The sequence below is a fragment of the Lynx rufus genome, unplaced genomic scaffold (assembly GCF_022079265.1).
Source record: "Lynx rufus isolate CCGP_SWC_20201006 ecotype Redwood Valley unplaced genomic scaffold, mLynRuf1.p SCAF_2, whole genome shotgun sequence".
NCBI lineage: Eukaryota > Metazoa > Chordata > Mammalia > Carnivora > Felidae > Lynx > Lynx rufus.
The window spans coordinates 218441381-218463509 of NW_025814834.1; the positions used below are offsets into that span (position 1 = coordinate 218441381).

General features: G+C 56.1%; 2 protein-coding genes across 7 annotated transcripts in view; one reads left to right on the plus strand and one right to left on the minus strand.

Moving 5' to 3' along the window:
- The window catches only part of DNAJC11 (DnaJ heat shock protein family (Hsp40) member C11), a 70884-nt gene extending 58153 nt beyond the window's left edge, over positions 1-12731 (plus strand). Inside the window, exons 9-16 of the mRNA XM_047083371.1 lie at positions 425-510; positions 745-861; positions 7960-8115; positions 9167-9236; positions 9742-9799; positions 9934-10076; positions 10698-10827; positions 11223-12731. Of these exons, the coding sequence (XP_046939327.1) occupies positions 425-510; positions 745-861; positions 7960-8115; positions 9167-9236; positions 9742-9799; positions 9934-10076; positions 10698-10827; positions 11223-11248 (786 nt within the window). The 3' untranslated portion in view covers positions 11249-12731. The remainder of the gene's footprint in view (positions 1-424; positions 511-744; positions 862-7959; positions 8116-9166; positions 9237-9741; positions 9800-9933; positions 10077-10697; positions 10828-11222) is intronic.
- Positions 12732-13724: 993 nt separating this feature from the next.
- THAP3 (THAP domain containing 3) lies at positions 13725-21672 on the minus strand. 6 transcript variants are annotated; one of them, XM_047083377.1, is made up of 5 exons: positions 21560-21672; positions 18390-18582; positions 15176-15238; positions 14716-14814; positions 13725-14430 (listed from the first exon to the last, which is right to left on the minus strand). In XM_047083377.1, the coding sequence occupies exons 1-5, from the start codon at positions 21631-21633 to the stop codon at positions 14170-14172; spliced, it is 690 nt and encodes a 229-aa protein (XP_046939333.1). In that variant the 5' UTR covers positions 21634-21672; the 3' UTR covers positions 13725-14169. The 6 variants fall into 6 exon arrangements, with proteins under 6 accessions (XP_046939333.1, XP_046939331.1, XP_046939334.1 ...); XM_047083375.1 differs by having other exon boundaries at positions 13725-14814; XM_047083378.1 differs by lacking the exon at positions 21560-21672 and having other exon boundaries at positions 13725-14301; positions 18390-19307.
- Positions 21673-22129: the final 457 nt, after the last annotated feature.

Below are 22129 nucleotides of genomic sequence, written 5' to 3' on the forward strand. Positions count from 1 at the left end.
AAAGCAAAATGCCCTTTTCACACCTTCTAGTAGGAGAAGCCCACAGAATCAGGGTGAGAAAGAGCACAGGTTGGGAAGCGACCCCCCAGAGCAGCAGAGTTATGCACTCAGATGCCACTGTGGTGGGCAGGAGCACAGGGTATGAGAGGACCCGCCCCCCCTCAGCCCTCACCACCTGCTGCCATGTAAGAATGCAGGCTCCTTGTCGCAGAAGGTTTTCTTTCCGTGAGAAGTCAGGAAGCTGGGTTTTTAAGTGAACTCTCCCAGCTTTTAAATATCGGCCTCTAATAAATCACACTCAGACCGCGGCCCCTGCCTGAGAGGCTGCCCGGGAAGGGAGCTCCGCGGCCGGTGTGCGCACAATACCCACCTTCCCGCAGAGTCGCGGCCGCTAGCCCTGCCTTCTCTCCCTGTGTCTTCCCAGCTGGGAATTCCTCACTCCTTTGCACTGATCAGCTATCAGCACAAATTCCAGGATGATGATCAGACTCGAGTGAAAGGATCCCTGAAGTAAGTCCTGGCCCAGGCCTGCTGCGCGTGGTACGGGGGCTTCCAGATGGCGGGCCGGACATGACCATCCCGCGGTCCCCGCCCTGAGGAACTTGAGTCTCGTGGAAGAACTGCGCCCCTGGGTGTCACTAGTGATCCCCTCCGGGTGGGGGTGGGGAAGGCGAGAGGGAAGGACAGGAGGGGGTGGGGTGGCCTCGAGGGGCCCGACTTGCTCAGGCCGCATGCTCCCTGCAGGGCCGGCTTCTTCGGGACGGTGGTGGAGTACGGAGCGGAGAGGAAAATCTCCAGGCACAGCGTCCTGGGCGCGGCTGTCAGCGTGGGAGTCCCTCAGGGCGTGTCTCTCAAAGTCAAGTAAGTTGAACTGGATCTTTCTGGCCCAGGCTTATCTGGCAACTTGTAACTCACCTGGGCTTCACCCACCTTAAGGATGAAAGAGACTTTGCTTTGTGGTTATGTTCTTAAAGAGACGGTTGCTTCTGTCTCGGGCGGGTAAGCAAACGTCAGGGAGTCGCTCAGGGTCTGAGTCTGTGGTCAGGGACCTTCCACGTGCTCCGTGGCCCGCCTGCATCTCTCCCTCCCCGGAGGCCCCCGTGCTGGCCCCACCCGCCCACTCATCGACAGGTCACACGTGTGACGCGTACAGGGTCGCCATCAGCGGATGCGGCAGCCGCATCTCCCTCGGTACCAGAGCACTGCCGCCTGCCCACACCCTTCACCGCTGCTCCGGTGGCGCTCCTTCCAGCCTCTCCCTGCCGCCTCGGTTACCTGACCGGCTGGCTGCTGCTAAATGGCAGCATCAGGGCGGGACCCCAGGCCCGTCTGTGCAGACTCCCTCCGCAGGTGGCCGCATACCTTCCTGCACTGACAGCTCACGTTTGCAGCCCCAGCCTGGCCCTCCCCCACACCTGCAGCCCCTATATCCCAGATCACTGCTCGCATCCCTCGGACATCCTGTCTCGCCTCTCGATGCTTCCAAAGCTGCTCTGCCCAGAGCCTCCTTGTGCCGGTCGTGAGAGCCCCAGCCTTCGAGGTGTTCTGTGCGAAACCTTGGAGTTGGCCTTGGCCGCTCTTTTTCCCCACACTCCAAAGTTAATGTATCTCAAAACCCACCTGGGCCGTCCTCGGGAAGCATCTCCTGAGTGGGGCCGTTCCTCGCATGCTCTCTGCTCCCACTGTCTCGTGTCTGAGTTATTGCTCTGTCCTCCTGGCCCACGTCCTTCACCCCCTGGTGACCCTGCTCTCCACACGGGCAGAGCATGTAGGTCAGTGTCTGTCACTCACTGCTCAAACCGTCAGTGATTCCCTCAATCCCTGGCCAAAGCTAGAGTCCTTCAGGACTCTCTGTGATCAGGCCCTCACTTCCTGCTGACCCCTCCTCTCCCATATACCCCTTCTCCACTCCAGCCGCCCTGGCCCCCGCGCCGCTCCAGAGAACAGCAAGCCCACTCCTGCAACCAGACTGTGAGTTGCTCTTCCTTGGTCCCCAGATGCCAGCACGGCTGGATCCTTTGATTCCCTCGGGGCTCTGCCCAGAGGTCACCTGGGCAAAACCATCCCTCATCACCCTGTAAGAGCTGTACCCCTCACTTTGCCCCAGGCAGACCTTTTCCGTTTAACCCTGTCTGTCCCCCACTGCACCACCTCCCTCTGATCAGCCGTCCACCTCGCCGGCCCTCATCAGGAGCTCTTTAACTTTGTTGTATTCTGTACGGTACTCCTAGAGCCTAGAACACAGCCTGGCACTCGAGAGAAACTCTGCAAGAGAGAGAGAGACAGACAGGAAGCAGATCATACCTCATCACGGTGTGGGAGAGGAGAGCCACAGCGGGCCACCAGTATCAGAGCCGCGTTGGGCCTCTCTCCTCTCAGTGATCTGAGGCCCCCTGAGACTTAATAAAGAGCACACAGAGAGCTGACAGAATTTTATTCTCAAATTGGGACCACTGACGAGACAGTTCTCTGATTCCATTTCTGTTTTTAAACACGTGTCCCATGCAGGTATTACATGACACAATCTGCATTCTCATCCCAAGAGTGCCGCTCTGCCTCTCGGAAAGAAACATTTTCATTTCGTTTCAGCTGAGTTCCCCGTGTCAGCAGGCTGAAATGTCCAGACTGTATTGTTGTATAAACCAAAGTTTTCCAGAAGGCCCTGGAGTTCAGCAATAACATGTGATCTGACTTTGCTAACTCTTCTCTTATGTTCTGTTTATTTGGTGAATGACAATAATTTTTGAATGTTAAACCAACCTTACATTCCTGAGGAAAATTCTTGATATCATAATGATATCATAATGATCACGATATAATACTTTTTATATATTGCTTGATTTGGTTTACTAATCTCTTACTAAGGGTTTTTCTATGGTTTTTTTTGTAAGTTTTTTTTAATGTTTATTTATTTTTGAGACAAAGAGTGTGAGCCGGGGAGGGGGGGGAGTGGGGGGGTGGGCAGAGAGAGAGGGAGACACAGAATCCGAAGCAGGCTCCAGGCTCTGAGCTGTCAGCCCAGAGCCCGACGTGGGGCTCGAACCCACAAATCGCAAGATCGTGACCTGAGCCACCCAGGCACCCCTGTATCTATGTTAAGGGACACTGATGATAATTTTCTTTTTCTGTTATGTGTTTCTCAGGTTTTAGGATGAGTTATGGCAGCCTGATAAAATGAAGTGTTCCTTCACTTTACTTAGGAAGTGTCACACTTCACTTAGGAAGTGTTCCTTCTTCCTCCGTTTTCCGGGAGGGCTTGTGTAAGAATGATTTATTCCTTAGGTTTCCTAGAATTCACTAGTGGAATGAGCAGAGACTGAAGGTTCTTTGTAGGGAGGTTTCTGAGAATGGATTCAGTACCTTTAATAAATCCGGGGCTTTTCCAGTTTTCTCTTTCATCTCATGTCAGCTTTGTCACTGTGTTTTTCAGAATTTGTCAGTGAATTCAGCCGGTGAATTTCTTAGCATGAAGTTGCTCATAATATGCCCTTATCCTTTTAATGTCTGTAGTTCTCCGTAGATGAGCCTTCATTCCTCACGTTGGTAAATTGTGTTCTTTCTACCTTTTTTGTAACCAGTCTGGCCGGGGCACTTCACTTTCAAAGAACCAGCTTTGGCTTTGTTAATATTCTCTATTGTTTATCTGTTTTCTATTTCTTTATTCTTTATTCTTTTTTCTACGTATTTTGGTTTCACATTGCTGCTTTTTCCAGCTTTTTAAAGCCCAGCCTTACGTTACTAATTTGACATCTTCCTTCTTTTCTAATATAAACTTTTGAGGCTTCACACACTGCTTTGCTCCATGCCACAAATTTGGATATGCTGTATCGTTATCATTCAGTTCAAACTGTTTTCTAATTTTACTTTTAGAAATGTATTGCTTAATTTCTAAATATTTGGGTTTTTCTGTATGTCCGATTAGTGATTTCAGTTCAATCTTATTTTGGTCAGAGAATGTTCTGGTCAGAGAATATTCTGTATGGTTCCAGTCATTTTAAATACATGGAGACTTGTTTCATGCCCCACCATGTAATTGACCTTGGTGATCATGTGCACTCGAAGAGAACGTGTATTCTGCTGTAGTTGGATGCAGCATTCTTTAAATACCCGTGGGTCAGGGGGGTTGACAACATTCTCCAGAAATCAGAAGTTCTAGGACTTCACGGATTTGGGCAGATTTCTATCAGGTGCTAAGAAAGTGTTAAAATGTCCTGCTATGAGTGTGGAATCCTCGGTTTCTTCCCCAGTTTTGGCTTTGTGTATTTTATCTCGAGCAGCACTCTTTGGAACCACCATCACAGTCAAGACCTAGAACATTTCCATCGTGTCCAGAAATTGCCTCTTGGTCTTTGTGTGGTCTCCCAGGCCCTGGCAACCACTGCTCTGTTTCCACTCCCTATATTTTCGCCTTTTTCAAAATGTCATATGATTGGATTCATACAGTGTGAAGCTTTTTGTGCTTCTTCCGTGAGTATAGTACTTTTGACATTGTCCTGTTTGTTTTTTTAATGAATCTCTCTCTCTTTTTTTTAATGTTTATTTACTTTTTTTTCTTTATTTTTATTTTTTTATAATTTTTTTTTTAACGTTTATTTATTTTTGGGACAGAGAGAGACAGAGCATGAATAGGGGAGGGGCAGAGAGAGAGGGAGACACAGAATCGGAAGCAGGCTCCAGGCTCTGAGCCATCAGCCCAGAGCCCAACGCGGGGCTCGAACTCATGGACCGCGAGATCATGACCTGAGCTGAAGTCGGATGCTTAACCGACTGAGCCACCCAGGCGCCCCAAATGTTTATTTACTTTTTGAGAGAGAGAGAGAAAGAGAGCAAGCCAGTGAGGGGCAGAGAGAAAGAGAGAAATCCCAAACAGGGTCTGTCCCGTCAGCTTGGAGCCCAGTGCGGGGCTCGAACTCAAGAACCGTGAGATCGTGACCTGAGCCAAAACCAAGAGTCAGACATTTAACTAGCTGAGCCACCCAGGCGCCCCTGCCCTTACTGTTGCATACGTCAGTAGTGTGTCCTTTATTTTTATCGCTGTTTGGAATGACATTGTTGATGTACCACAGTTTATCTGCTTATCAGTTTAAAGATACTTCATTTGGGGGTGCCTGGGTTCCTCAGTCGGTTACGCATCCAACTTCAGCTCAGGTCATGATCTCATAGTTCGTGAGTTCGAGCCCTGCGTGGGGCTCCGTGCTAACACCTGGAGCCTGGAGCCTGCTTCAGATTCAAGGTCTCCCTCTCTCTCTGCCCCTCCCCCGCTCATACCCTCAGTCTCTCTCAAATATTAACAAACATTAAAAAAAGGGTTTTTTTTAATAAACATATTTCATTTGTTTCCAATTTTTACAAACTGCAAATAAAGCCAGCGGACCTTCAGATGCAGGTTTTGTGTGAACAGAAGGTTCCATCTCTCTTGGGTGAACACCTCGGAGCACACCCACTGAGCCGAAAGTAGGTGTGTGTTCCACTTGGTGAGAAAGTAGCCAGCTACTTTCCAGGTGGTGGCTTCGTGTTACTTCCCCAGCAGTGGCCTGCCATGAGAGTGAGAGAGTGAGAAAGAGAAAGAGAGAGAGAGCGCACTCCGGCCGCTCCGCACCCTCGCCGCCTGGGCCGCTCGCCTTGCGAGCACTCGCTGCTGCAGCAGGTGTATGAGTGTCTGCCTGACGCCCACGACGCTGGGCATCTCCAGGTGCTTGTTTGCCATCCGTCCTTTTTTTTTTTTTCTTTTTCTTTTAAGCAAAATCTTCATTCAGATCTTTTGTCTGTTTTCGGGTTGTTTGGTCTCTTTTTTTTTTTTTCGTTTTTTTTTTTTGCCTGTTCTTCGTCAATTCTGGAGTTGCGTTTCTTCCGAAGGATGTTGTCCCTTAACAGATTTGTTCTTTCAGTGCTCTGAAGATGTTATTCTACTGGTTTCTGGCCTCCATTCTTTCTGATGACACATCAGTGGTCATCTGAATCATTATCCCCCTGCATGTGATGTCTTTTTTTTTTTTTTTCTGGCTATTCACCTTTCTGTTCTGTTTTTTGGTTGTTTGTTTTTCACTTCTGTTCCTCAACAGTCCACACCTAAAATGTACCTACATGTGTTTTTGCTATATTTATGCTGCTTGCGGTTTGCTAAACCTCTTGCATCTGTAAATTTATTCCTACATGAAATTTGGAACTTTTAGGCCATTAATTCTTCAAATATTTATTCCTGCCCCACTCTCTTTCTGGGACCCTAATTACTTAAACTCTAAACCTCTTGAGGCTCTGCCCATTAGTCTTCAGTATTTTTTTTTCTCTTTGTTCTTTGTATTGGATAATTTCTGTTGATCTGTCTACAAGTTCACAGATGTCTGTCCTCTCCAGTCTGCTGTTCAGGCCATGCACTGAATATTGTCTTTGAGCATAAAGAAGATGCTCTCTAAAATCCTTATCCAGGGGCACCTGGGGGGCTTAGTCGGTTAAGCATCCAACTTCGGCTCAGGTCGTGATCTCATGGTTCGTGAGTTTGAGCCCCACGTCGGGTTCTGTGCTGACAGCTCAGACCCCAGAGCCTGCTTCGGATTCCATGTCTCCCTCTCACTCTCTGCCCCTCCCCTGCTTGCCTACTGCCTCTCCCTCAAAAATAAACAACGTTTTAAAACAATAAAATACTTATCTGCTAGTTCCAGCATGTGGGTCGTCTGGGTTTGGTCTCAGTTCATTATCTCTTTCTCTTGTGTATCTAGATGTGTAGAGTGGTTTATATTATTGTGGGTAGGGCCGCCTGGGTGGCTCAGTCAGTTAAGCGGCCAACTTCAGCTCAGGTCATGATCTCACGGTTTGTGGGTTCAAGCCCCGCGTTGGGCCCTGTGCTGACAGCTCAGAGCCTGGAGCCTGATTCAGATTCTGTGTCTCCCTCTCTCTCTGCCCCTCCCCAACTCACGCTCCGTCTGTCCCTGTCTCTGTCTCTTAAAAATAAATTAAAAATAAATAAATAAAATTTAAAAAATTAATTAAAACATTAAAAACAAATACAAATATATTGTGGGTATTGTGAACAGTACATGGTAGAGACTCTGTAGTCTGTTATGATTCCCAGAGAAGCGTTAATTTTTCCTTTTTAAGGTAATTAATTTGGCTGAAGTCAGACTGCCAAACTGGGACTCACCTGTGTGGCAGCAGCTAGGCCAGCACAATTATTTCACTGTCAGCTAAGGCCATGGATAGACCAGGGACCGCTGGGGGTTTGTGCCACATATATACCAAGAATTTGGGGTTCCCCATCTCTGATTCCCCTTGTTGGAGGGCCCCTCTTCCCATCTGCTGTGGTTGCCTCCAAACTCTGAGCGCTGGGTCTGCAATCTCCTAGAACCGCAGAGTTCTTTCCAATGTTACCTGGCCACCGGTAGCCCGCCGAGACCTGTCCTCAGGCTAAAAGCTGTTAACGAAAACCGGGAAATTTCCCAGTGCTCTTCCTCGCTCTAGACTTTCAGGGTCCTGTGTCCCCACCGCTCTGCCCAGAGATCTTGTTAGTGGCCGGAGTTCGCAGGGGTTCCCTGTGGGGTGACTGCTCCCAGAGGCGCTACTTGACCGTTACTGGACGCGGAAGCTCTGGAACTTGCCACCTTTGGAAATCTTCACACGCTTCTGTCACTTCGATAAATTGAGGGCTGAGATGACCCCGCCTCCAGGACCCCTGGAGGTGCGCGCTCCCGTCTTCTCAGGCCACCTTCACTCTGGTCATGTGGTTGTCGTTGCTTTGCCCTTGAGGTTAGCAGATAGTGTGACCTTTCTTCCGTCACAGACTGCAAATCCAGCAACTGCGCTTTGGAATCGAGAGCAGAAGGTGTGTCGCTCACGAAGCCAGTGGGCTCCGGGTTCCTCATAACTGGCGGTGTTCAGTGCGTCTCTTTCCGTGACTGCGGTCTCCGTAACCCTGCCCTGGAAACATGACTCCTCCTGGGCGTTCTGTTTTGTTTTTGTTTTCAGGTTAAACAGGGCCAGTCAGACTTACTTCTTCCCTATTCATTTGACGGACCAGCTCCTTCCCAGCGCCGTGTTCTATGCCACCGTGGGGCCACTCGTGGTCTACTTCGCTCTTCACCGCCTGGTCATCAAGCCGTACCTCAGGGCTCAAAAAGAGAAGTGAGTTCAGAGCATGTCACGGGCACGTCCGTAGACAGCTCTGTGCTTCGGTTTTCCTTCCTTTTAGATGGAGATGATGATACTAGAACCTACTCAGAGGGTTGTTAGGAAAATTCCATTAACTAATCCGTGTAAAGGCCCAGCATGGTGTCCGGTCCGTAGTAAGTGCTCAGTGCAGGCTCTTCTCACGGCGGTACTGCTGCCGCGGGCCCATCGCTCCTCCTTCCTACTTCCAGGAAGGGAAACTGGTTTACAAAATTGTGCAGACTGTGCACCACCAGCACAGGAGACAGAGCCACCGGTCCCCATCTTTTCGTGGCACTGAGTTCAGGAGGAGTGGGTTTGCGTTCTTACATATAGGCGCTCATTGACCAGAGTCTCTGAAGTTACAGAAACGTTTATTTGTTTTGCAGTTGCTTGTAGATAACCCACTGGAACATTACACCCAGTCTGAGAGGTGGTGTAGACTCGTAACTTACACCAGTCTGAGGTAGTAAGTCATTGAGCTTAGAGATTCTCCTCTGTGGGGCCCCTCTTAGCGTTTGAATCACTGGAGTTCGGGGCCCTCATTCCCCAGGAGGTTCCTCGAGCAAAGATCGTGTGGGGTCCAGTCTTCTGAGGGGACGGGTGTATGCTACCCCGAGTCCCTGTGCTTTGCTGCAAGAAAGTATATTTTGTATCCAAAGCAGTAAGTATTGTCCCGCCCAGAGCGTTACGTAGCAGTCCAGAAGGCGGCATCCCCCGTGGCCCTCGCCTCTCTGGCCGCTCACTGTGCTGAGATTCTTGTCGGGTGGTGGCCTCTTCGCACAGCAGTGGGCTTCCCGGGCGCTCCGGTGCGGAGGGCGGGCAGAGCCGTCCAGGGACGAAAGAAGGGGAAGCTGCAGAGGCCTAAAATGAACAGACTTGCCTGAGACTGTCTTGGAAATATTTTCTAAGGCTCCGGAACGAGGCGTGCAGGAAGATCTCCGACTGTTCGCTGGGCGCCGGGCCAGCCAGGGGCTCTCCTGCCTCCCTCCACGCTAACATGTGCCTTGTGTTTTTCTCACTTGAGGGAGTTGGAAAAGCAAAGGGAAAGCACAGCCACTGACATTCTCCAGAAGAAACAAGAGGCGGAAGCTGCCGTAAGTGCCGTAGAGACACGAGCCGGAAGTCCTCCTGCTCCAGGGGCCTCCGGATGTCGCCGCGCTGCCGCACAGAGCAGACCGCGCTGCGGGCCCCGCTCCCTTTGCCGGCCCGCACGCCTGGGACCCGGGCTCCGGGATCACCTCACGCTCTGCGTGTGGGCCTCCAGGGCCAACGGCTTCACTGGTCATTTTAGTCTCTGTATTGCTTATGGGACGCACTGCCGGGAACTTCAGTCCCTGTCCTACAGATTAGATGCACTTACCCTCAAAAGGCATAACAAGGTTTTCTAAGAACTGGAAGGTACTGTCTTCCTTTTCTTCCCTGTACGTGAATTGTTTCTATGTGACCTCACAGAGACTCCCAACCTAAGTGTAGGGGTACCGTCGGGTTCTCCGAGAGCAGAGGAGGGGCTGAAGCGCAGCCAGGCCCGGGACTATAGCTCTGCACAGGGACACAGGGCCCGGGGAGGGCCCTGACGGTGGCCATCCTTGTTCTTTGCAGGTCCGGTTGATGCAAGAATCTGTCCGAAGAATAATTGAGGCGGAGGAGTCCAGAATGGGTGAGAAGGCGTGGCCTCTCTCGGGGCAGGGTGGGCGCCGGGGGTCCCGAAGGAGCACCGTGTTCTCACGGTCCGGCTGTGCAAGGGGTGCCCGGGCCGAGACCTGCCTCTGCTCAGACTGAGCCCGTCCCCAGGGCTCATCATCGTCAACGCCTGGTACGGCAAATTCGTCAACGACAAGAGCAAGAAGAGTGAGAAGGTGAAGGTGATCGACGTGACTGTGCCCCTCCAGTGCCTGGTGAAGGACTCGAAGCTCATCCTCACGGAGGCCTCCAAGGTACAGCACACGCCCACGGGGTTCGGTCAGGAAGGGCCTTTGGGGAGGGGGCACAGCCTGGCGCCTCGGAGCGGCCGTTCCATCGCAGCGGAATCCCTCGTGCTGCTGGCACTTGCTGTGCGGGGTGCGGCCCACGCCCAGGTTCTGTTTACACTGGAGCTAATTCCTTCGTTCGTTCATGCAGCAAGTGTCTATTAGTGTTTATGGAGCACCTACCATGTGGCAGGTAGAGAGTGAACAAAATCTGCGTCCTGCCTTCATGCCTACGTTCTGCGTGCCTCTTGCCTTTTTCCAGAAGGAGCATGAGCTCTCCTGTGGCACGTTTGACACTCACCCTGGAGCCCGGGGCGGGGACAGTAAAGGCAAATTAAAATGCAATTAGCTCCGGCCAGACGGGAGAGCTAGCGTGGGACAGGGGGTCTGTGTTGAGAGAGAAGTCTAGGCCCACGTAGGCTGCTTTCTGACATTCTCAGGCACCAAAGTTTGCCTCTTGCGTGGGCGGCTCCCGAGGGAAAGTCCAGGCCCGTCCACACTGCGCCTTCAGGTGGCAGCGGACAGCCGCGGTGCTGGGTTTTAAATGACCACCTCGAGTCAACTCGAGTGAGACTGTGTCTGTTACAGGCCGGGCTGCCCGGGTTCTATGACCCGTGTGTAGGTGAGGAGAAGAACCTCAAAGTGCTTTACCAGTTCCGCGGCGTCCTGCACCAGGTCATGGCGCCAGACGGCGAGGCGCTTAGGATACCAAAGCAGTGTGAGTAGCTGCGCCTTGGCCGGCGCGGGCCAGGGAGAGGCCCTCAGCCACTGATGGGGATCGGGACATCGAGGTGGATGACAGCCACCTTCCCTCTGTTATCCGCCTGGGAGCGATGACTTGTCAGAGCCCGGGACGCGCTGCCCGGCGGAGGGGTGGCGGCCCTTCCCCGGGGGGGGTCCGAGTGAGCCCGTGGCCTGGAAGCTGCAGCCTGGGTGGCCGGGTAGGAAGCAAACCTGGCTGCTCCTGTGCTCCGGAACCGGTTGATTGTCGAGCGCCTTGCACGCTGCTCAGCCGGAGGCCAGGCGGCCTCTGGGCAGCGGATGGCAGAGCCCCCAGTGGAAGGAGGGCGTGGGGACAGTTGCCTTTTGATACATTCAGTTTGTCTCTTACAGCTCACAGGATTGATACAGACGGATAAACTGCTTGAGAAACCAGATTTCCAAGAGGCTGCAAAAAATCTTTTCCCGGGAGTCTACAAATTCGGAAGCAGGGAAAAAACCCAGACATCAGATGTGTTTATTTTATATTACTCCTATAGAAGGTGGTACCGTATCAATTATGTGGAGGGACACACAGACACCCCGCTTTCATGGGTGCTGTAGGTAGGACTCGGGCAGCCCCACCTGGACCAGAGCCGCAGCGTGGCCTGTGGCCGTTTTCCCAAGGATCATGTCCCCGGAGGGAAGGGCCCTCGGCCCCCACCCCAGCCCATCCCCAGGTTCCTGAGCCCGAGGGCTGGCTGCAGCCACCCAGTAGCTCTCAGTCTGTCTTGAGGTATTTATGAAATGTCCTGCCTCACACATAGGACTGTGAACTACTTTTCCTAAAATCCACAGAGCATGGAAAACAAAATGGAAAAGAAGGAAGGTGTTCTCATGAGTCTCACGAGGAGAGGCCTCCAGAACAAGTGAGCGTCTGTCCGGTCAACTACCCCCAAACCACTTTTTCCTGCTGAAATATTATTCAGTGAATCTGGAGAGGATTGTGTGGGTTTATAAATCTGCTTTTTATCTCAGAACGAATGGTTTTGGAAATTAGTGTCTTTTTTCCCCCCTCCCAGAACTTCTCGAATCATTCCACTGGCAGGTGGCTTGGGACAGAGCGGTATAACCCCCGGCCCCAGGGTCCATCCCTGTCACAGGTCACTTCTTCCCAGGAGCCACCCGTGTCCTTGTGGAGAGAGGCAGGTGCGAGCTAAGCCATCCCTCTCAGCCTGCCCCCCCTCCCCGCCCCCCACGGCTCAGCCTGACCTGCCTTTGCCCCCCACACTGGAGCACCGGAGCGGGGAGGAGAGGGGGAGCCCGGGCGGAGACCCTGGCCCAGGTACGTGCCAAATCCCAAGCGCAGGGAGAGCCAGGCGGGCCTCGCTTGCTCTCTCACTCACGGCCAGCAGGTGGCGCTGCTGCTCCCACACCTCCTCACGGGGGTCCGGTGTCCGCCCCCCTGGGTCCTCTTCCCTCACTCGGTTCGCTCTGTGGATGCAGAATACTTAGGAGCTCCTGAACAGCCCGGAGTGTTGACCAAGAGTCACCGCTGAGCAAAGAGGCCCCCCTGGACGGTGGTGGCCGTGACAGCCCCCTGCAGCTGTCGCTGAAGTCAGGCTTCACTCCCCAGCGCCGGTACCGGAGTAATCGCTAACACCCCTCTCCTCCAGTTTTCAAAAACAGTTCAGGTTGTCCAATTCTGTAATATTTATCTCTCTTTCAAAAAGTTTTCCTCTGAGCTGCTGCTCTGAATGTAAATCGTGCAATAAGCGTGGTGTGAAACATCGGACTTTGGGGCGCGGCCGTGCGCTCCCTCCGCGGCAGGTGGCTCGTCAGGGCACCGATTCTCGCAATTTTGTTTGAAACGGACTGTACGGAAGGCGCTCTCTTATCGTAATAAATCTTTCCTGAAAACGGGATAGTGTTTTAATGCATCTTGTGTGTTCATTTTCAGGGATGGGCAAAATAAAGTAAGTGCCCCCCCCCCCAAGGCCTCATTCCATCCTTTATTCTTTGTTATTTAAACCACATTTTTAACAGTTCTTTTTTATTTTGAAAGAGCCAGGGAGGGGCAGAGAGCAAGAGGGAAAATCCCACAAACCGTGAGATCATGACCTGAGCCAAAATCAAGAGTTGGATGCTTAACCTGCTGAGCCACCCAGGTACCCCTTTAACTACTTTTTTAACCGTGAGGCCGAACTTGAAGCCATGATTCAGTTTTACACATTAGACATTTGCCCAAGAAACGGGAGTCAGGACATCACTTAGGATCGTTTTCCCGTTTGTTGTTTTTGTTTGGTTTTGTTTTTATTAAAGTCACCTTTTTTCATAGCCAAAGGTGGTCATGCCCTGCCCTTCCTGCGCTTCAACAGGAAACACGAAGTCAGTCTTCTCAGCAGCCACAAAGGACGGGAGGAGAGAGGGCCTCCAGCTAGCGCCTCCAGGTCTCTTCCCACCGCTCTGAACCCAGAGCCCTCCTGTGAAACCTTCCTTAAGCCACAATGGCATAAAGCGAAGAGGCAATTACTGTTCGTTTGTATGGAAACGTTCTGAGCATTCCCAAGTCCAAAAAAACCATCCCAGGTTTTTCAGATACTTTAGGCCACATCTTACTAACGGACGCATAAAATCGAGCTGAAGCACAGAGGCTCGCAGACAGCTGGACGCTCGGCGGCTCGAAGCCGAGCTTCGCTCCCGGGGAAGGGGCCCGGCAGTGCCCGGTGCAGAACCAACACCGGTTGCTAGTTCTGCTTTTCGCCTTTTCTCGCGAGAGTGGAAATCCTCCTCCGACCTCTTTAGGTTAGCGAAAGCAGGTACTGATGCAGGTCGACTGTGAAAGCAAATGGTGTAACCCAGGCTCTCGAGAAACAGAACTCCTACACTGGTTTTCAAGTAAAGAAGGAAAACCGGTGGCGTAGGAAGACGCTTTATTATGTCTTTCGCTCAGACTGGGCCGGGGAAGGGGGGAAGGAGGCACGCCTGATCTCGGAGGCGGGTCCCAGCCACTCGGAGCCGCCGTCCTCCAGGTGACCCAGGGCCTGGGCCCAGCTGCCCCGCCAGGAAGTGCACTTCCTCCCCAGCGGGGGCGCCCCGTGCAGTGGCTCTGAAGACCCCCGCCCAAGCTTTTGTCGAAAGGGAGCACCGAGCTCCTCTTGATCACGGTCCCGCCCTGTCCTGGGGCTGATGCCACTAAACTTCCCCTGAGGTGGCCCGGGCTCCTCACCAGGGCTTGACCCGGCACGCCTCACTGTCCCTTTGCCTGTCAGCGGCAGGACTGAAAGGTCCGCGGCCAGCGCCCCAGAGCCACCGTCCCACCCCCCAGAGAGGCTCCGACAGGAAAGCCTGGCCGTGCGGCTCAGCTCTGCTGCTCTGGCGGCGGCCTGGCCTGGAGTCCCGGCTGGCCCGCTCTGTGGGCGCGGAGGCGGCTGGACATCCTCTGTATCACCAGCCTCTGAGCCTTCAAGCGTTTTCGGAGCTTCTCGTTTTCCTTCAGAGTCAGGAAGAGTTTTTTTTTTAGGGCATCTAAGTCCAAAAGGGCGTAGCTGTGATCGGACGGCTGTGCGGGGCTGGCCGGCTGACCAGGCGCCCGGCTTCCCTGCGGTCTCTGCGGCGAGACCTGAGGACACAGCGCGTGAAGGCGAGGCGGGGCCCAGGGCCGAGAGCCGGGGTCGGGGCCGTGGCCGTGGCGGGCAGGGACACGGCCCGGCCCGGCCCTCGATGCCACAGCACCCCTGACGTCCCCACCTGCCCGTTCTACTCGGAGGGTCCGAGAGCGGGGCCACGGGCTGTGGGGCTCCCACTTGGGCACCAGATTGCTTCGTTCTGTTTGAAGGGAGCCCCCACCCCCGTGCGGAGCCCGAGCGACCACACGCTGCCTTCGTACCCGGGCCCCGCATCTTACCTGTTCTACGGGGCCGCCGGCGTGCGGGGGCAGCGCTTCGAGGGCGGCGTCCGTCTTCCTCCCCAGGCCACACTCCGCGGGCCCCGCCTCGGAGACCACCTAGGGACAGCAGGGCGGAAGCGGGCAGCACACCCGGGATCCCCTCACGCCGTCCCGGGGGATGGCCGCGGCCAGGGGACCGGTGCAAACAGTTAACAGCCAGCCTGCCCCTCGGGGCCTGGACTCGGACCCTCGGAAATCGGGCCCGAGCCACGCAGACATGCTCGCCATGCTCGCAGTGAGACAGGAAGGAGGCCTGGGAGGCTCCGCCTCCCCTTTTCTAGGAAAACCTGGAATCCTCAACCCTGGCTTCTGCGGAGCGCGTGACAGACCCCTGCAGGCCAGCCCGGGGGCAGGTGCTGCCGCGCAGTGTCCCCGTCGAGGCCGGGGTCCTGACTTGGGGGTGCCAGCGCGGACTCACCTCCTCCTTCTCCGGGTCCGCATCTGCACCCCCACCGGCCAGGTCCGTGTTCTCCCTCACCAGCTGCAAGAGACAGAGCAGTGGACACAGGCCCCGGACTCTGCTCCTGGGAGGCCGAGGAGACCCCGAGAACCCCACCGGGTGCCCGGCCGCGTGCATCTGTCCCCACTGCTCAGCCCTGAGTGTTCAAACGATGCTCTGAACCCGGCCCAGCTGTCATCACCACCTCTGTCTCTCTCTCTCTCTCTCTCTCCCCGAATCTTAGGTCAGAGGCCCATGGACAGGCCCCGTGAAGCCACAGACCGAATTCCTACGTGTCACCCCAGGGCCTGACATGCTAGGCGCGTGGTAGTAGGTGACTCACATTTGGCTCATTGAGTGGCAGCCACGTAGGAGACAACATCCGACTCAGGGCCTGCGGCCAGTCCCGGGGCGTCCACGGAGCCGAGCCACCGGCCACGGGGCCAGAACCAGCTGCCCACGCTAGCTTCCGGCCCCGGGCACGGACAGCACCCAGGGGCAGGCTCACAGACGTCCCCCGAGCTTTAAACTGTAATGTCACTTCAGGGGCAGACCTTTTACCACAAACGCGTGCGAAGCTGTCAAACTCCCATCAGCGACACGCACTGACGGAGAAGGTGACTGATCAGAGGGCACAAAGTTTGGGTCAAGCAAAATGACATTCTGGACTCTGCTGCACAAACATCGTGCCGTGGTTAACAGTACTCTGTTGTACATTCAAAAGTTTGTCCAAGGGGCGCCTGGGTGGCCCAGTCGGTTAAGTGTCCGACTACAGCTCAGGTCGTGATCTCATGCTTCGTGGGTTCGAGCCCCACATCGGGCTCTGTGCTGACACCTCGGAGCCTGGCACCTACTTTGGATTCTATGTCTCCCTCTCTCTCTGCACCTCCCCCTGCTTGTGCTCTCTCTCTGTCTCAAAATTAAATAAACGTTAAAAAAAAAATTTTTTTTTTACGTCTGTCAAGAGAGTAGATCACACGTTAAGTGTTCTTACCAGTCAAAATTGAATATATATCAAACAAAAATAAACGGCCTTCCATGCTGAAATAACAAAAAAAACAGACACGCATGGAGAACCTACTTTGTGGGGCACCTGGGTGGCCCAGTCGGTTAAGTGTCTGCCTCTTCGTTTTGGCTCAGGTCATGACCTCGGGGTTCGTGAGTTCAAGCCCCGCATCAGCTCCGTGATGAGCCCGGGGCCTGCTTGAGATTCCCTCCCCACCCCCACCCCCAGCTCATGCCAGCTCGCGCTCTCGCTCTCAAAATAAATTTGAAACAAAGAGAGAAAGAGAGAGAGAGAGAGAAAGAAAGAGAGAGGAAGGAAGGAAGGAAGGAAGGAAGGAAGGAAGGAAGGAAGGAAAGGAAGGAAGGAAAGGGAAGGAAGGGGAAGGAAGGAAAGGGAGGAAGGAAGGAAGGAAGGAAGGAAGGAAGGAAGGAAGGAAGGACCAACCTAGTCTGTTCAGGCCACAGTCTTGGTGAAACAAATCCCTGCCCTCAGCCGAGTGCGGCAGCTGGTGGTGGTGCCCGAGGGAGCCGGCCCACAGGGAAGGAAGGCCAGTGGGGGGCAACAGACACGGCGGCCCGGAGGTCCCTCCAGGGCACGTGAGGGCAGAGGCCCCGACGCGGGGCTTGCCGGGCACACGGCCGCACACGGGCTCACGCGTCCTCACCCCGTAACTCCCTTCCCTCTCGCTCCCAGGAGCGGCCGCTGCACGCATAGCGGTCGGGTGGGTCGGCCTCGGCTCTGCTCCGCCACGACCCTGCCTTCCCGGTTCACACAGGTGCCCGCTGTGCGGCCCACACTCCGGGACTCGGACACCTCTGGGATTTACGAAGTTCAGTATAATCCCCCTCGTGGCCGCGACGTCCCAAGGTCCTCAAGCTCTCTCCTGAGCCGAACCTGCACGTCCCGCGCCACCAGGCACGGCCCTTCGGTGTCTCGCCGGGAAATCAAACTCCGGGTGCACAGGGCCCGCCTCACCCGGGAGCCCCACCCTCCAGGGGCTCGGCAAGTGCTGCCCTACCCCCGCCCCACCTCCTGGGTCTGCAGAGTCCACGTGCTCTCGCGACCACCTGCACCTTCCTGCGACACCACAGGCCCCGGCCGGAGGGAGCCTGCCACTGCCGCATCCCCACTCGCCTCCCCCAACAAGCCACGGTCTATCCAGGCCCGGCACCATCCGGCCCCTGCCACCCCCCACCGGCCCGAGCTGATGCTGTTCGCGAGCGTGCCCCCCAGTCCCTCTCTCTCTACGTCTCCGCCCACACAGCCCCTGACCCCCTCCGCCACTGCATCTGCGGCCACCGTCGGTGCCCTGGCCAGAGCTCTCAGCCGGCACGGCGGGGGGGGGGGGGGGGGGGGCCTGAGCGGCAGCAGCACTGCCCCCGGGGCCTTGACCACAGCTCTCAGGCCCCGGCTGGCCACTCGGAAGGAAAGGACTAGGTCGAGGGGCACCTGCGTGGCTCAGTCGGTTCAGCATCTGACTCTTGATTCTGACTGAGGGCATGATCTCACGGTTCATGAGTTCGAGCCCCGCATCGGTCTCTGTGCTGAACAGAGCCCGGCTGGGATTCTCTCTCTCCCTCTCACTCTCTGCCCCTCGCCCCGCCCCAAAATCAACTTAAAAAAAAAACAACAAAAGGGTGAGGTCTGAATGTAACACAGCGGCCACCAGCCCTGGGAAGGTCCTCACCGTGCAGCCTCAAGCCCAGCACATGTGAAACGCATCGAGGACCAAGCTTTTTGGCACACCCACCAGTCAGCTGCTTCAACAGCTTCTGGTCGCAAATATATACATATATATATTTGTTTTTAAGTTTTTATTTATTTTTGAGAGAGAGAAAGCAAGAGCGGGGGAGGGGCAGAGAGAGAGGGAGAGAGAGAATCCCAGGCAGGCTCCACGCTCACTGCAGAGCCCGATGTGGGGGCTCAAACCCACAGGTCATGAGATCACGACCTGAGCCGAAGGCGGACGCCTGACCAACTCGGCCACCCAGGCGCCCCGAGCGTGATCCATTTTTGAAGGGGCTCCAAACTGCAAATTACCTAAAGCAAAGGTCACGGCCAGTGGGGCCCCTGGGCTCTGAACCCCGGAGGCCTGACAGCACTGTGCTCGCTCGTTCTCAGCCTCCACCTTTGCTGTCCCTACAAACGCCCCCACCCCGCGTGCTGGGCGGTCCCCCGTGTGCTCACCTGCGCGGCGTCCTGAAAGGCAAACACCGTGGGCACGGCATTCTGCTTCAGGTTTTTGCGGTTTCCAAAGGCGCTGAAGCACTCAGGTCGGAAGTGCTCGGAGCAGATGACCGTGTGCTGCTTGGGCTTGAAGTTGCCCCGGCCAATGTTCAGCACCCATTCCTTCAGCAGCTCCGGGCGGCTGAACGGGAACCTAGGAGGCAAAGGAGGGAGACAGGAAGGAACTTGCAAAGCTGATGGGGGCCCTGTAGACTTCTGAACTCTGAAAAATCCCACGAGGTATTTTAGCAGACAGCTTGGAAAATCCCGTAACCTCACTCTGTTAAACCACATCCAATTTCTGGAGGCTTCTGTCAGGGCCGGTTATGGCATCATTAGTAGGAAACCTGGGGCCATGAACGTGGCCAGAAAACCTTCTGACGGTATACTTGCAGGGTGAGCCCATGCGAGCTCCCTCAGGAGCCTGCCACGTGCGGCCCTGCCCCGGGCACTGGGAGGGAGGAATGAATACGACAGTCCCACCCTCATAGAGCCAACCTTCGAGAATGGGAAAACCAAACAGACCTGGACTGTGTAGGAATAAAGAGTAGGAAGTGGTCAGGAAGGCTTCCTAAGACGTGAGGTGATGCTGTTCGTGAGCGTGCCCCAGTCCCTCTCTCTCTAAGTCTCTGCCCACACAGCCCCTGACCCCCTCCGCCGCTGCACCTGCGGCCACCGTCGGTGCCCTGGCCAGAGCTCTCAGCCGGCGCGGAGGGGGCCCTGAGCGGCAGCGGCACAGCCCCCGGGGCCTTGACCACAGCTCTCAGGCCCCGGCTGGCCACTCGGAAGGAAAGGACTAGGTCGAGGGGCACCTGCGTGGCTCAGTCGGTTCAGCATCTGACTCTTGATTCTGGCTGAGGGCATGATCTCACGGTTCATGAGTTCGAGCCCCGCATCGGTCTCTGTGCTGAACAGAGCCCGGCTGGGATTCTCTCTCTCCCTCTCACTCTCTGCCCCTCACTCCGCCTCAACATCGACTTAAAAAAAAAGGATAAGGTCTGAATGTAACACAGTGGCCACCCAGCCCTGGGAAGGTCCTCACCGTGCGGCCTTTGAGCAGAAGCAGAAGGAAGCAGGAGCGCGAGCCCGTGGATATCTGAGGGAAGGGCTAAGAGCAAAGGCACCGGGGCGGGGCTGTGGTCAGAGGCAGGCTTGGCTGGCAGGTGGGCAGTTGGTGGGAGGGGGGTGGGGGCTGTGGGCAGAGGGTGATGGCAGAGGGAGGGCACCTGGTGACCGGGACCAGGATGTCAGCAGAGGGGTGACAGGCAGGCAGAGCTGGGATGTATTTTGAAAGCTGTGTGGCAAGGTTTGCCTGTGGGCCATAAAATAAGGAGAAGGAAGGAGTTTCATGGATTAAGATGGGAGAGGGAGGTACTGTAGAGGAGGAGGGGGCAGGTTTGGGGGACCAGAATTTTGGTTCTCTATGTTAACTGTTAAACGTGAGGCACCTCTTACATGTCCCCGCAGGAGTGGTGGGGGACACGTGTCAGAAGATGTATGTCAATGTGGGGGCCATCCCCATGTAAAGGGTGGTAAAGCCATAAGCCTGGGAGAGATCGGAGCCCTGGGGAGTAAGAGGGAATGGGGAGGGTACAAGACCACGGCCCTCAGCCCGAAGGGCTCCAAGGCTAGTGTCGGAAATGAGGAGGACCCAGCAAAGGAGTCTGAGAAGGGACACTGTGACAGAGGAAGAGGTCATGGGGTGCCCTAGAAGCCAAGTGGGAGAGTGTCACGGGGGTCTGCGGTCAGCTGGGCCAAATGCTGCAGATGAGGATGGCCGCCACAAGGGCTACTGGGGACCTGGCAGGGCACTTTTGTGGGAGTGGCCGCGGCAAGAGCCTGAATGAGTTGGAGAGAGAATCGGAGCAAGTCCACTCCAGGCGTAAGCCCGGCTAAAAGGAACAGATACGGGCACGGGGAAGACCTGTCCCGGCAACGTCTACGGTGACGTGCTTGAAATGGCCAAAAACCGGAGGCACCCAAATGCCCTTCATTGTAGAACAGGTCAATTCTGGTATATTCGTTCAGCGGAGCGCTGCTCCAGACGGAGAGGAAGGCACCGCGCTCCGTGCGGGCGGCTCACAGCCAGCGGCGAGCAGAGCAGGAGACACAAGAAAAGCACAGTGGAGTCCACGTGTGAAGTTCAAAACAGCCCAAAGCGCCCCACGCTGACAGATGGCAGGATATGGGTCACCCCTGGGGATGAGAGGGAAGGAGGGGAGGGAGGGGGTGCGGCTGGGGGTTCCCTAGGGGCTGGTGAGATTATGAATCACAGCAGTGACGCCACGTTCACTTCGTGGAAAGGGCCGGACTGCGGACGATTTGTGCGCTTTTCTGTAGGTCTTACGCTTCAATAAAAAGATTTACTTTGAAAAGGAAAATGATAATAGGAAAGGAAGTGGGGGCAGAGTGTGCCCAGCTGGCCCCGGGGTCGTGCTCGAAAGGCAGCACAAACACGGGCAGTGGCTGGAACCTGAGCTCTCTTGGGCAGAGAGCCGGTACCCCACCAGGCCCGACATGCTGCGAGCGCGGCGACAGACCCCACTCCCCCGACACCCTGGAGCGTTCTCACTCCTGCACGCCACCCTCCCTTCACGACAGGAGGTCTGGCCAGGGCTAAGAAGGGGCCAGCTCAAGGCAAACCCGATGGCCGTCACCATCACTCATTCATTTGGAAATGCATTCAGCCAGTACACACTGAGCACCTAAGCTCCAGGATGCCCCCGCGAACAAGACCAAGTCCCGGGGACGACAGGCACCAGAACTGCGGAGGGTGCTAGGGGCTGCGGGGCGCGGCCTGGGGAGGGGCGGCCCACACCGGACCCCTCTGCTCGAGACCTTCCCGATGCGCCCTCAGCAGGTTGCTCAGCCTCTCCGACAGTCTCCCCACGCGCCGAGGCCGGCTAAGGCGGCACAGGGCCGCCGGTGACCCCGCCGGTCCCCGGGCCGCCGGCCCCTCTGCGAAGGGCCCCGCTACACGCCCTCGGGCCTCTCCGGCTGCCGGGCAGAGGCTCCGGCGTCCCCGCCCAGCGCGCCAGGCCTTGGGCTCCGGCGGGGGGTCGCGGCCGGTCGGACGGGCGAGGGGTGTCGGCGGCCGGGCCCCCGCGCCCCACGGCGCCCCCGCCCCTCACCGGTGGAAGGTGAGCTGCTTCCTGCGGCTGCTGTAGCGGTTGCAGCACTGCCGGGCCGCGCACGACTTCGGCATCTCCAAACACCAGACCCAGGTGCCCCTAACAAAGATGGCGGCGTCGGGCCTGCGGGGCGGAGCCAGAGAGCGGGGCGGGGCCTGCGGGGCGAAGCCTGGCCTGCGGGCGGGGCGGGGCGGGGCGGGGCCAGGGGGCAGTGAGGGGACCGTGGCGAGGCGGGGCCTGCAGGGCACTGCCGGGCCCGCGGACGAGAGCTGGGCTGTGGACGGGGTGGAGCCAGGGAGCGGGGCGGGACCGCCGGGAGGCGGAGGCGGGCCTGCCTCTGTTCGGCTCCTGGGCCCGCCTCGCGAGCTCTCTCTGCCGCCCGCCTCGCTAGAGTCAGGTGGGCTCCGGGGTGCCCCGTCAAGGGGGTGAGCCCGGACCCAGCTCAGGCCCGACACCCCAAAAGCGCCGCGGGTCCAAGTTCCACCCATTCGCGAAAAAGCCCGTGGTCCTCACCTCCTTGCTTTGAAGAATCAAGACACACCCACCAAACAGCCTTGGACACCTGGAAAC

Bases quoted from the DNA above. Each gene is read 5' to 3' on its own strand.
- THAP3 (XM_047083372.1), bottom strand. From the start codon at position 18,722: ATGTGGTTTAACAGAGTGAGGTTACGGGATTTTCCAAGCTGTCTGCTA. The intron at 15,239-18,389 runs GTGAGCACACGG...TGTCTCTTGCAG, and splicing joins CCTTTCAGGACGCCGCGCAG to CTGGTGAGGGAGAACACGGA. The intron at 14,815-15,175 runs GTGAGTCCGCGC...TGCTGTCCCTAG, and splicing joins CGGACCCGGAGAAGGAGGAG to GTGGTCTCCGAGGCGGGGCC.